The 14,306-nt window shown below is 49.8% G+C and overlaps 1 protein-coding gene across 1 annotated transcript in view; it reads right to left on the bottom strand.

Annotated features, from left to right (window-relative positions):
- CDH23 (cadherin related 23) overlaps positions 1-11,465 on the bottom strand; it is a 215,113-nt gene extending 203,648 nt beyond the window's left edge. Inside the window, exons 1-2 of the mRNA XM_074874229.1 lie at positions 11,447-11,465; positions 236-307 (exon numbers count right to left, since the gene is read on the bottom strand). Coding sequence (XP_074730330.1) covers positions 236-302 — 67 coding nt within the window. The 5' untranslated portion in view covers positions 303-307; positions 11,447-11,465. The remainder of the gene's footprint in view (positions 1-235; positions 308-11,446) is intronic.
- Positions 11,466-14,306: the final 2,841 nt, after the last annotated feature.

Below are 14,306 nucleotides of genomic sequence, written 5' to 3'. Positions count from 1 at the left end.
ACAGGAGCACAATGTACAGGTCCCCAGGACTGCATCTGATAGACGTGGGCAGCCTGCTTACCCATACCAGCCACATCTCCCCGTCACCACAGCAATGCTGTTCTACCTTTAGATATTCACCAGCAAACCCCAAACACAGCAAAAATTACCCTTGTACCTCACAAACAGGAGACCCAAGCAGGCAGAGGAGGGGAGAGAGAAGAGCACGGCATGAACAGACAGAAAGACGACTTACCTGGAGAGACCAGCTCCAGGAGCAAGAGGGGAAGCAGAAAGTTGCCAGCAGTAGTGTGACACTTCATGGTTCCTGTCAAAGAAGAAAGGCAGCGTCAAGTCCAGCGCTTTATGGATATTGCCTTGTGTCCCCACATCAGGCTTAGGGACACAGCCCTGCCCCAGCGCTGCAGGCACAGTTGCTCAGGCAGTCAGGGAACACCCAGGAGATCAACATTTTGTTAACACTTGGCTTTTATACAGGCACTTCACCCAAGTTTGCCACTGCTACCACTTTCTTGGTTCATGCAGCCCCAACCATCCTCTTGGCAAGCACCAAATTGAAACCAGGATTAACCTCGTGTAGGTGATACGTTTTTATTTTCCACTTTTCAAAGCATATTTGTTCATCTTGCATGAGGGGATAAGCCACAGTGACCTCTGTGGTCAGGACCAGAGCAGAAGCAGCCCCAGCTGAGATGAGCTGCTCGAGCACAGAGCGAGATGTTGAGGGTAAGGAAGAGCTGCGACACGGCAGCAAGCCGTCAGCACCGGGATTTAAGATGTTTTGGCAGAGCTACCTGGGAAGCTTGACCCAGAATCACTGAAGAGGCACTGGGATTTCAGAGGACAGAGCCCCTCAAACTTCTCAAACCACCCGGGCAACTGCAAAACAGACACTGCGAAAGCATTGGGAGCAGGCAGGCTTGCAAACATGCTTGCATCCCGCTCTGCCTCTCAAATTTCCCCAGCTTCGCACTCGATGCGGCACACGACTCCTCACGATGTGGCAACAGAATAAAGCAGCAACAGGCAGCTGCTTCATACGGCCATATCCTCACATGGTTTTCAGACCATTAAATACAAAGCTTTTTCCAAATCAACCCCACAACGAAGTCCTACTTTGCAAGGAAATTCATACACGTGGTATTTTAAAACATTCCACCCCAGAGGCAAGTATAAATCATATACGTTACATACAGCATATAGGCACAACAGAAACCCCCAGACAGCTCGCACAGAGCCTGAAGCAGACAGGACATCTCAGTGACCCATCTCCAAAGCTCTCCATATTTCTGCAGGTGCTGTGAAAGGTGCGGGTCAGGGGAATATTTTCCTACCGGCTCAGTGCATCCACACAGCAGCAGACCCAGGGACAGAAAAGGCAGAGAGCATACGTGACAGCCAGCCTTTTGGGCAGCAAACACTGAGATGAACTGGTAGTTAAATGCACGAGCAGCTCCCGCTTGAGATCTAAGCACTGACCTGAGCCATGAGGGCTGAGTAATAAATCATATCTTCCATTTACCAGCCTAAGCAGGGACTTGTTACACTGGCAACTGGTCATATACACCACAAGTTTTGGTTCACCCAGCACTCACAGCACTTGGAGGACAGATCACTAAAGCAACGGACCTGAATAAGCTGCTGTGACATGTCTGTTTCCTACCTAAACAGACAGCTCATCCATAAACCCAGAGTACCAGCTTCACCCACCATCTCTCTCCTTTTACCCCAAAAGCTCAGCCTTCCGTTTACAGCATCCTGCTTGATACACACTAAACGCAGCGATGGCACACAGAGTTACCCCAAAGCGTGGCACTGTGCTGGGCACAGGCTGCAGCTGTGAGCACAGCTAAGGGTGGAGTGGTCTGCACCCCACAAGATACATGGGCACCCCACGGTGTGGTCTTACCTCTGCGGGGGAGCCTGCACCCCAGAAGGAATGAGCAGACCCTCCTAAAGGAGCTTCAGAGCAATAGCTACACATATTTTATTTTTACTGATGGATGTGTCAGAGAGGACCATTCATAACAACTCTGTGACCATAGAAAGGGCCCTAAATTCTAATTTTTTCAGCTGTTTTGCCACAAGAGAGTCTCTGGAAGGAAAAGGCAAGAAAAATGGTGCTGTGGTCTTTTTGGTGCCTCTTTAGGAAACTCAGCACAAGCCTGAGAAGACACTTGGGATCAGCACTGCTTAACGTTTAGGTGTATCATGCCAATCTCCCCAGAACACACAGGCAAGGCAGGAAAGTTCAATCTTCCACCCTATGCCAACAAGTTTCTGACTTCTGAGTGTTTGGTGCCAGAAGAGCATCCAAAAACCCAGTTTCTAAACAAAAATTACCTCTTCCCCAGGAGCCAGGCACCTTAGCAGGCCTTTTAAATCTTTAGATTCAGCCAACAAAAGCCAAATACATTCTTCTAACAAAGAAAAAACCCAAACTTCTCTATTTCCCCCCTTCTTTAATAGGTTTCAGGGAAGAGAAAATCTTGGACACAGACAACGCTGCTGTTTCAGGCCCCTGCATCCCCCTGGTCAGCATCAAGCCTGGGGTGCAGAGCCAAAGCTTGTCGTGCTGCTGCCAGAAAGGATGCAACGGAGACGAGCAAGGCAGCCCAACCCCGAGCTCTTCCTCCACCTTCTGCTGTGCCAAAATGCCATTGAGGAAAACGCTAACTTTCTTCTAAAATAGCACTGCTATCAGCTCAAGTGAGCGGAAACATTATTTTCCGGCTTCGCAGACCATGTTTGAAAAGCAACAGGGCAGTGGAAAAACAATTTACGTGATGTAGAAATAAAGGCAGTTGACAGCATCCCCTTTCAAGTGTCATGATAAATCTAAATATTGTATATTCCAAGTCAGTCACTTCATTATGTAAGTAATTGCCTGAAATGTCATTTTGATTTTGTCTGTCTTCATTAATATTGCAGCTCTTCACTAGTTCTCCGAGATGGTTCACTCGAATATTGCAAATTTAGGAACGGGATTGAGAAATCTCCTGGGAGAACTTAAAAATTGTGACTAAGAGCATATTAAATTGCACCTTCTGCCTGAAAGAGGCTCTTTGTAGGAAGCGTTCGGTGCAGTTTCCAGCATAATAATGTATCTGGGCAAGTCATCTCTGGGAACTTAACTCTTGTCTCCTGGCTGCAAAAGCACTAATGTTAAACCAGAGATTTCCCAGTCCGCTGGCAACCGCTCCCCAAGGCACGGGAAGCAGCAGACAGAACTGCATTAAATGGTGATGGATGGGAACTGGAGGAGCCTCTACCACTGAAACACCACTCTGCAAAGAAGTCCAGGGCTTGAAAGTTTAGGAACTGGCTCAGGTCGAGCAGAGGTTTTGCAGCCTTCTTGCCTCAAATACCTTCTTCCCAAGTCCAGGAATTGACTTTTTTGCTGCTTAAAACAGCATCGCTCTATCCCTAAGTATGTCAAAGATCCCACCTGCTTGGCTATGCAGACACAGCCCAGCCAGCGCATGCTCCAGTCCTCGGCACACGTTAATCCAAGTGAAGTTGGCAACGAGGCTCTGAGAGCCTTCTAGATCTCACCTCCATGAAACACTACCACTTCTCAAGCCTGGGCCACATATTGCTCTTGGGGTGCTTCAGCATCGGCTTCCAGGCTGTGCACCTGTATTGGTTATTTTTAAATGCACTGTTGGGGTGCTTGCATATGAGAACAGCTCACACACACACAAAACACACTTAATTGCCTCCATCGGAGCAGTGGCAGCAGTTTCTGTGGTGGCGGTGCCCTGCTGGCAGAGATACTCTCACATTCGAGCTGCTGCATCTTTAATCACTCCCCAAAGCACCAGCCCCTCTTCTCCCTCAACCTGGTCTTCCCTTCCCCAAACAGCACCGCGACACTTGCACCTCCAAATTTATAGTGTCAGCCTCTCTGTTTGCTCTGCGCTGTTCCAGGAGCATAAAGAAGAAATGAAAGTGTAAATCAAAGCGTCTCCCAAATGGCTTCCATGTGAGGCAACTGTATGCGCCTTCCCAAAAAAGGGCCTTCTCTGGCAACGCAGCACAAATGATGTCCTCCGAAGAGGAGAGCCTGGCAGCCAGCACTGCCCATCCACAGCATTTGCTCCTTCGTAGGCTGAGTGGAAGTCTCTGAGATACTACCAGGATCCCACCATGCCAGTGGCATCCAGCCAGCCGCTGGAAGACCGCTCTCCTCCCAGCACGCCACCCATGCCCACTCTCCCCAGCTTCTCCATCACATCGGCCACCTCAGAAGAGCAGCCAGGAGATGCTCCAACAAGGGCCACCACTGAATGTGCACCAGAGAAACCACCCCACCATCCTCTTCAGCAAAGGCACCAACCCTCACACCAAAACACAGCGGGTTGCAGAGGCACAGCAGCTCCTGCTTTCCCAGCTTTTCTATCCCTCTGCTCCTCAAATGGAAGCACCGCTAGAAATTCACCTTTTCTTCTTATTGCTTCCTGGCCAGGTCTTTACAATAAGTGGGATTCAAAATGAAAAAAGTTAATTTTTTTCCCCCCCCCCCCACATACTGGCATGAGCTATACACAAATCATAATTCCTAAAAATAACAAATTGCAGAACAGGGTAATCAGAAGTAAATTGATATTGATAAATAAGCTTTTCTTCCATGCGGTAGGTGGTTTATTTTAATCTAATGAGTTTTATATTTTCTGAGCTTTCAGATTCCATGATGAAGAGCCGTCCGCGCTAGAATTACGAAGCACTTTGAAATATTGTAATTTTATGGCTCATTTTGTCAGGACTCTTGAAAATGAGATTTGTTCCCAGTGAAAAAATTTGCCCTTTTTTTCTTCTATTCCCTGCAGTGAAGGAAAAAATTCCCTCGTTAAATAAATACAGGCCAGTGTATTTGTATGTGTGGGGGGGAAGGATGGATGCACACAGAGCAGGGAGCAAGGGGGCACGGCTGTCAGCAGCTGCTACAGCCTACCTAAGCACTGAGACAGTGCTTGGAGGAGAAAGTGTGAAAGATGCTCTCTCCCTTCTTCCTCCACCCCAAAAGCAAAGCTGCCGTTGGAGACACGGCTGTTTTTCCCCCACCCAGCCCAGGGGATGCCCACAAAGCCGACACTGAGTCCGAGCTGCTCGGCGCATCCCAGCTAGCACCAATTGCTGGTATTTAAACCTTTCTTCTAGCAGAGAAAAAAAAGCTAGAGCTGTTACTTACTACCAACTAGTAACATCAAAGTTTCCCACATTTCCATCAGTTTACTCCCATTTCAACACAAGGACAGGAGGGGAAACATTTTGTTTGGAGCCTTGAGAGATTTTGCTTTCCCATAGGAAACAAGCGTTAGCTCCAAAACAACATTAACACCTGGTTTAACCGACAGCCCTAGATCAGAAGAAAATGCCATGTTTGAACTTCTCAGTCCGTGCAGGAAAACTTTGGGTTGGAAGTGAAATTGATTTTCCAAGTCATTGCAACCACTGTAAAATAATCCCGATAACTGCCCAGCTCTGCATTAGCAACACGCAAACCCTCCGCTGCAGCACACCCCAACCACGGTATCCCCGAGGAAAGTAATTTAGCGTTACAAGTACAAGCATCCAATTCACCTCTTTATTCATGCAATATTAAAATGACACCCTGGGGGCTTTGGGAAGGGGGACTCCCACTCCCCGCTGCAGCAGGCATGGCCACCCATCCTTCCATGGCAAAGGCAGTATCTTTCTTGAGTAGATGGAAGAGGAGATGCCCGATTTTTTTTTATTCTTTTTTATTATTTTTTTTTTTTTAGTGGGGCAGTGCTGGCTCTACTGAGTCTCCAGCACTAGTTGCTATGATGCCTATGGTGACTAGCAACCATTTTCCATCACAAAACCTCACTTAAGCTGGAACAGCAGCTCATAAACTAGGAGGCAGACTGGGATGGGGTATGGAGACCAACCCAACAGGCTCCCATCTCCTGGTTCCTGGGCTGCACCGACAGAGAGCCCAGCACATAGAGGCAAGGCAGCAAAGGAGCAGCAGGGCTACAGAGCAGATGATGCTAGCGTGGGATGAAAAGGTGGAAAAGCAGCCAACAGCAACAGAGCTTGGCTTAAAGAAAAAAAAAAAAAAGAGGGACAGAGGAAAAGGAGGAGGGGGAAAAGGGGTGGGAATTATTCCTTTAGGAGGTAGAAAGCTGAACACAGTGAAGTGGCATGCAGTCTGGTCTCACAAGACAGGAACCTCTCTCCAGACTCTTAAAAAATATACAGGCAACGGACAAAGTGGCAAATGTAAAGATGCTGAAGGCTTGACCCAAAGCCCGCTGGTGAATGGGAGTCCAGATGCTTTCTTCTTGTGCCCTGCCTAGAAGAAGGCAGGCTTGCCTGCTGGCCGATGTTGGGCAGCAGCCTGGCTGGACTTCCAAGCACCACTATCAAAACAACACAGGAGAAGTGTCCGACATCCTCAGGCTCTGACACAACATCTCTGAGTGAGTTTGTAACATTGCCACGCAGCCTGTGCTTACATATCCTAGGGCCCTCCTGCCTGCACTCCTTCAGATGCAAGCACACAACTTCTGTTTGATTTGGGGTTTTTAAAGGAAAAAAAGAAGAGATGACATCTGTGAAGTGGAGTTAAAGAAGAAAAAAAAAAGTGTTCATTTAAATATTGCCCACTCCATTTACAGAATAATAAACAGACTTAGCAGACATGCAGTAGACGACTATTGCTCGAGCCCTCTGGCTCAGGCTGTCGTCCCCCCCAAGCACAGGAGCAAAGCAGGGGGCTCAGCAGGGCTGTACACTTGCAGGGACAGGGAGGGACTGGCACAACACCTCCCTCCTTGCCACGCTCAGGTGCAGCTTTGAACATGAGCATCACCTTTTTGCAGCAGCAAGAGGAAGCACGCTGTAAGCTTCGCTCTAAGTACACCCGTAACGGTGTGAGCAATGCAATAAGAAACTAAGCATCAACTTCAAGAGCAAGCCATCAGCCACAGAACCAGGAGCTCTTGACAATCAGTAACCAAACTACATGTCAAAGCCCTGCCAAAGAAGATGGGTTAGTTCACTTCATCTTCCTTGGCAAACACTTATCGAAGCAGACACCACTCCAAGCCCCCATCAGCACAGGAGCCACCGGGATCTCGTTCCCATCTCCCTATCTCCAGCTCCTCCTAAGTTCCAAGCCAGGTGTTTGCATCACTGAAAAGAAGTAACAAGGTTATTTGTTCAGTCCTCTGGTAACTCAAACTCCAGGCTGGAAAGGTAGATCTTCAAAAGAGAAAGAATAGGGGTGCTTCAGAGGAGCAAAAAAGCCAACCTGAAAAAACACCACCCTCACAGTGAGCAACCTAAGCTGCAAAAGCTCTCAGGCCATTTCTCGCCTCATCCAAATCAAGAGAGAAGTGTCCTTGCTGCTTTTGCACAAAGCTCACTTAACTTTCAGCAAGAGGCACTTTGTGGCAACAGACCTTTTCAAGGCCCACTGGCTGTTCAAGCTAATAAAAGCGAGGCTTTGCCTGATGGAGTAACACCGTGAGCACGCTGTGGCTAATCACTCCGTAGCTGAAATTTTAGGAGAGGGATAAAAACAAAGTGGTAGAGACAGCACAGGGAAAGGAAGACAGGGCTACTTAAGAGGGAAAAAAAAAAAAAAAAAAAAAACAACCCAACAAAATCCCTCTATCCCAAACAGCAGTCCCCAAGAGCAGGGGGTCAAACAAAGACAAAGGCATTCAGCAGAGATGAAGTTATTTGGATTAATGACAGTAGTTCATCACCAGTGACAGGCTTGTTCATGCAAGCCCTCCTAGGACCCCAGCTGTGGCTGAGGATCTTCTAAGCTGTCCAGTCCCTCTCCTACATGCCCTTTTCAAATCTGCAGCAGCCCAGGTACCAGCATATCCCCCTATCGCCATCAGGATTTTGCCCCCAGTAACTTTCTCCCCAGCATACTCCGAGCAGGACATCAGCTGTTACATCAAACGCACAGATCAGGGCAAAGCAATTCAGTCTAAGGATGGGAAAAAACCTCACTGCAATGTTGGCTCGGCAGAGCCTGGGGAGGGGACATTACAGCCCTCCCACACCCAGCTCTGAGTTTCCGTTGCAAGACACATCCAGCAAGGTCCTTGGCCACAGGGCACAGGTTAAAGCAGATGCTTCTGTGGAGCTGTCTAACAGAAAGAGAGACAATGTGTGTCTGGAACGGCCCCTCTGATCATTTATGGAGTACACCACAGTAAAGCACCCACCAGAGCCATGTGCTAACATCTTCACGGACCAAAAGCCACCAGGCTCCACGACCAAAGGTTTCCTGCCCACATTGACCAAAACTTCAAGCTTGGCATGCTGCATGGCACAGCCTGTGCATAAATGTTAGTCCAGCCCCTGCTATAGTGTCCTGGTCATCACCAAACCACAGGCAAGATCCAGGACATCTGCAAGGTTTGGGTGAGTCTTAATCACTGGGATTCCCCAGCTGCAAAACCTGCATGCTGAAATAGGGTCCGGTAGCAATACAAGCACAAAGGCAGGAATTTTCATGTCTGTAGGTCTTGTAGGCCATAAGAGCCCCAAACTAACCCTCATTCTCCTGTAACATTATTAAACGTCTTATTGCAGGAAGCAGGACACTGTAGTGGGGAAAACACGCAGAAGTTTTGGGATGCACTTTGAACTATTTCTGCTCACGAAGCAAACCTCCACCTAAATTAGCTGGGCTGCAATAGCCTGGCTGCGAGCAGCTGGGACATTTTACACTCTAACAAAAGGCCACAGGCCAGCCCCTCATCAAGCCAACCTCATATCCTAAAGCTGCTTAAATTTAAAAATAATCTCTGCTCAAGACCATCTGCACAGAACATCTAAGAAACTTCATAAATTAAATCCTTTTTAAGATGTTCTCACCACCCCAGCTGCTCCTGGGGTATGCTATGAAGAGGATTGCAATGCCCGTTTTCTTTACATACCTCCATCAGGTCAGCAGAAAGGCTACCATACCATGGACGTTATTTTGGAGATTATTGCAGCTGGGCAGCAGCAAACATTTCTGGTGCTACCTACCTGCTGCGTTCAGGTGATGCCCCTGGGAGGGACACGCAGCCTCTTTGTACATGGGCTGGGTGCCCTTACCAGGCCCAGCTACAGCAAAGAGCCAAGCCATGCAGCTCCCACCTCTTGTAAACGTTGTTTCTCCCACTTATCACAAAAAAAAGGAAAAGGGGGGGGGGGGGGAAGAACATCAATTTTTACAGTTTCCCCATAAAGGGAGTGTTTTACAACTTGGTCTTAAAACAAAACATTGTATTTTCATGACACAATCTTGACTTGGTGCTACAAAACCTATAGTTTGCCTTCCAAAACAAGAGAGCTTTGTGCTGGGGAGGGAGGTGGAGAAGGAAAATGGAATTGCAAAGGGATTTCCTCTGCTCCTTCCCTAGGACAGAGGAGAAGGAGAAACGATGATAAAACTCCCTCCCTTGAAACACCCACCTGGATTTCAGCAAATGCAAGTTTCCCGTGGGAATACCTTGTTTCACAAAAAAAAAAAAATATATTTGTGCACCAGCTCTATCCCGTAGCGCTATTGTGCGCCGAGCCACACACACAAGGCATCCCAGGCTGCTGTGGGATGTGTCGGGAAGACCCCAGGAAGCAGCCAGGCTTGTTGTGTGCAGCCCAGCCACAGCGGGCACGGGGAACCAGCAGCTCTGCCAGCCCTCCCGATCCCCTCAACATCAGTTGTGCCCAAGGGATCTGCTGTCAGACAAAGTCTTTCCCACAGCACAGGTAAGGGAAAAAAAACAAATGACAACAAAAAGACATGCACCAGTATAGAAAACTCCCCATTCCAGCATGACCCCCTCCCTCCCCAGAAAACACTGGTTGATACGAGAGGAGAGGTATCTTGGGGAACGGCAGAGGCTGGCAAGAGGGTGCTGGCAGCACCCTGGCATGGGATTGGGTTTGGATTTGCCCTTCCCATGCAGAGTACCTAAGGGAGAGTCCCAGACTGCACCCCAGCCAGCTCCACTATTCACCTGCAGATAAGCAGCACATCGTCCCGTTCTCCGCATCCTTTTATTTGGCCAGATAAGCTCCCCCAGCTCTGCTTCTCCTTCTCCCTTTATTTATTTTTTTTTTTTTAAAAAAAAAAGAACCAGTGCCTTTTCTATCAACAGCCTTATTAGTTTCTTTTTGGACAAGTCTTTACTACCAACACCACAGATTTTGTATTTTCCCAATCAAATGCCAGTAATTAAGATCCACACCTGTATTTCTAATTGCAAGCAGGCATAGGCTATTATTTACCTTCATGTAGCATCCAAAAATTGTGGATCACAACAAAGAGGCTGGTGCCGGGTAGATCAAACCAAAGAATGACACCAGGGAAAAAACCTACCCCTGCCACAAAGAGTGTACAGCCGAAACACCCCTGGCAAACCCCAAACTCTGCGAGTTAAAAGGATGGGTAGTGTAATTTGGCTGGCTGGTTTTAATAGGGACCAGACTCTTGAAGTTTGAGCATTTTCTTTAAATAAAGACTCCGGCAACGACTCCAGGCAGTTCAAAGCTAAAGATGTCTGGGCAACGCCAAGTTGGTTGTGTGCGGGAGTCGGTATTTGAGGTGGTCAGGAAAACATTTATTTAAATAAAAGAGGATTACAGGTTTTGTCAGAGATTAAGGAGAAGAGAAACAAGCCAAGAAGTGTGGGGGGGAATAATCTCAACTAAAGCGTTTCCTCAAGAAATAAAAAGAAACCACTCAGGGCAAGTTTGTCATTTTGAAAAGCTGTTTTCTCATTTAATATGTTTTTGAAGGGATTTTTTTTAAAAAAAAAAAAAAAAAAAAAAAACAACCAAACAAAAATAAAACCCACCCCAACACGTCTTTCATTGCAGTTCAGTCCCGCTGCACTGGGGTCAGAGCCGCCTGCCTGTCCCCAGGGCGGCTGCAGCGTGGCACCCCGCGGACCCCCGGCACCCCACCTTTGAAGAAGTTCAGCCCCGGCTCGCCCGAGAAACTTTGCAGCTTCTCACCGCCTCCTCCTTCCAAGCCAAACTCAAAACGAGAAGCGAGGATGGGTTTGGGGACGGGGCTTGCTCTTTCAAGGGGCAGGACAGCAAACACCACCACATTATTTTTTTTTTCCCCCCCCTCTCAAAGGGAGAAAGGTTGGGGGGCTCCCCTTCTTCTGCCATTAAAACCACCACGCTGAGCGATACGCACCCCACCCACCCCCCCACCCCAAAAAAAAAAAAAAATAGCAGAATAGCAGCGCTCACCCCAAAGAAGTTGTCCCATCGGTGGAAGGAAATAAAGGAGGTTTGGGAAGGAGGAGGGCGCGCAAAGCCGCCCCGGAGCGGCGGCGGGTGGGGGGGATGCCAGCGGCTCCCCTCCCGCGCATCCTCCGCGCACACCCCCCTCCCTCCCCCCCAAAATAAATAAACGCGGAATAAAGAAAACTCGCGAGGGCATTACCTGTGGCGGCCGGTCCCGGTGTCAGCGGCGACCCCCCATGCCCCCCCCCCCGCGGCTGCCGGCCCCCGCCGCCCTACCAGCCGAGTGAGCCGCCGCGGGAGGAGGAGGAGGAGGAGGAGGAGGAGGAAGGGGTGGGGAAGGAGCCCGAGCGGCGGCTGACGCGGGCGGCGCAGCGCCCCTTGCCCAGGTAACGGGTATTTCAGCGCCGGCTCCACCGACACCCCCCCCCCCCCCCCCCGCCCCAACCGGGGACTCCCGGTGCGCAGCCAGACCCCCCAAATCCGGGCTCACCCCCCGGGCTGGCGGGGGGCACCCCTGAGACAGCGGTTACCACTTCAAATTAGAACTTCAGCCCGAGGCACGCAGTGGCCGCATGAAGTTTAACTGAGCCTATTTGGTTTTAATTTTTTGGGTCATTATTATTTTTTTTTTTTCTGACCTTTGTGCAAGAGCGGCTGGCAGGCCCGGGGAGCACGTAAATCATACATGAGTGGGAAAGCGATACGGGCAGCGCACTGGCAGGCACGCCAGGAGAGCCGCACGGCAATTATTCCTCCCCAGCTCCTCTTCCTCCGGCACTCGGAGCCTCGATTTCTACAGACACGGCGTTAGATTTGCTGTGCCACCGACGCACGCTTCCACCTAACAACCCGACACCCTCCTACCACCCATCCCCTCCGACCCCAGGTCCTCCCAGCTTGCCTAAGCCCAGCAGGACATCACGGGGCAAATCCCAGCCTCCAGTCCAAGCCCTCCCTACAAGCAGCTTTAGGAGAGACAGCCAAATCTCACCGCTTTGCCCTATTTCTTGCCTTCTCAGAGGTAACCAAGCCATAGAAAGGAGCCTGCAACAACACCAGTCCGCACACCAAGGGGGTGATGCGGCCCCCAGCAGCCCCCTGCCGTGTCCCCCAGCCCCAGGAGGGCCAGGACTTTGGGTCCTGCCCAGCTACACATATACACAACCCTCCCAACCACTTGCGGCTATGAGGAGCTTTACCTTCCCCCCAGACCCCATCCCGAGCAGCTTTAATTAAAACACTAAACAAGTGCAGTTTGTGCTGCTTAAGCCCCTCCGGAGCCCTGCCTGGAAATGTCGGGAGCCTTCCCATTCACTCACCTTTGCATCCCTCCTCCCGGAGCAGCAGTGGGCAAGTGCCTCTGCAGGAGCAGGAGGGGATAATTAAGCCCTTGCCTCTCTTGAGCAGCTTCTGCTAATTACGCAATTACCACAGCTCCTGGGCTGCTTGATTTGAATTGGGCAGAGGTCTGCTCCTGGTACCCTCACCTCGGCCCTGGGAAGGGGGGATCTGCAGTGGCCTACCCCCCTCCCTGGTGCTGGGCAGGGTCCTCTCCCAAACCTGGTTAAGCTGCAGGAGGGAGCCGAGCCTGATGTTGCACCCCAAAGCCAGCCCTGGCACACCTGCAGCTGCTTTGGGGTTACAAACAAAAGTCTCTGACAAAGAGCCGAGTGCGATGAGCTGCCTGCAGGTAACGAAGGTGCTGGCAAATAATTTCCTGGGGTATATGGGGTTTGCTATGGATTTACCCTGGGTACCTGAGCTTATCCTAAAGTTGCAGGTCACAAGAAATGCAAAGGGCTCAGGCGTTACCAGTACAGCCCTCAAGTATCCTGCTGAGCTGAGCCAGTGCCAGTCTGGGTGGTTTATCTCTCTTGAACTCTTCATCCCTCCCTTGTCCTCTTCATCGGCACAGCGTGTAATGCAGTCCGGGTACCTGTGCTGTGCTGATCCCAGCCACGTCCATAAAATCAGGGAACTAATTAGGGGAAAAAACAACAAAAAGGAGAGGGAACTAAAGCAAAACCTTATGTTAAGCAGCTTGAAGACACATTTCACGCCTGGTTGTTGTCTATAGCCACTCTGACTTTGCACAAGTGATGTCTCACTTAATGGCTCTCATGGTAAATTCAGGTCAGTGTTTCTATTTAAATAGAAGCACACCTCTGCTTAATCGCTGCCTGGTCCCTATGCCTTGGCTTCACACCACGGCTTTCAGATCACATCTTGACCACTTTGAAGACCTGTCACCTCTTTTACATAAGTCAGCTCTAACGAAGCTGAGTTCATCCTGGCCTATGGGTTTGGCTTGGACTCCTGGACCAATTCCCAGTGGAGCGCAGGCTGCAGCCTTCCCCATTGGGGCCGGGGGTGAAGGACTAGTGGGATTTCACTGCCTACGTTCACAAAACCCACGGGAATTCAGTATCTTACGAACTGTATCTCCCTGTCAAGCCTGGTTTAAATCAGGCAGCAACAGCAGTAACTGTGTGCAGGCTGGACCTCAAACCAACTTACTGAGTTGACGTTCTCAAGCTCCTGTTTGAAGGAAGCAATGTCGCCCTGAGACACAGCCCGCGGGGGACGCGCCATCGCAATTGCCTTTTAACGAGCTCAGAGCTGGGGTAAAAAGGGACTAAAATGAAGTAATGCATTGCTAGCAGAGGGATGGTCCCAGTTGCCATTGGGATCGGAGGGACCACAATTAGTGCCAACCCTACAAGGCAGGGAGCAGGGCAGTTAGCAGGAGGGCTAGGATAACCTCCCTGCTATCCCAGCCTTTCTCCACAGGCTCATTACTGGGAAACCTTTTTTTTTTTTTTTTTTGAGCCAGATCCCATGACCTCCCCTCTCCGTCGTGGCTGCGAAAGCAGAGCAGCTAGGCAGAGCATTCGCAACATCCTGGCACCACTCGCTCAACCTTGAAATTGTACTGCAAGGCTTCTCCCCCTCTCATTTTCTACCTAAGCACAGAACATTTGCCCATCCAACTATCCCCATGGTGTATCACTCCTCTCTCTGCCTTTCCCGGCCCTTCTGCTGCAAGAGATGGGATCGCC

This window comes from Strix uralensis, chromosome 7 (genome assembly GCF_047716275.1).
Source record: "Strix uralensis isolate ZFMK-TIS-50842 chromosome 7, bStrUra1, whole genome shotgun sequence".
In the NCBI taxonomy this organism is placed as follows: Eukaryota; Metazoa; Chordata; class Aves; order Strigiformes; family Strigidae; genus Strix; species Strix uralensis.
This window is presented reverse-complemented; position numbering and strand designations above follow the sequence as displayed.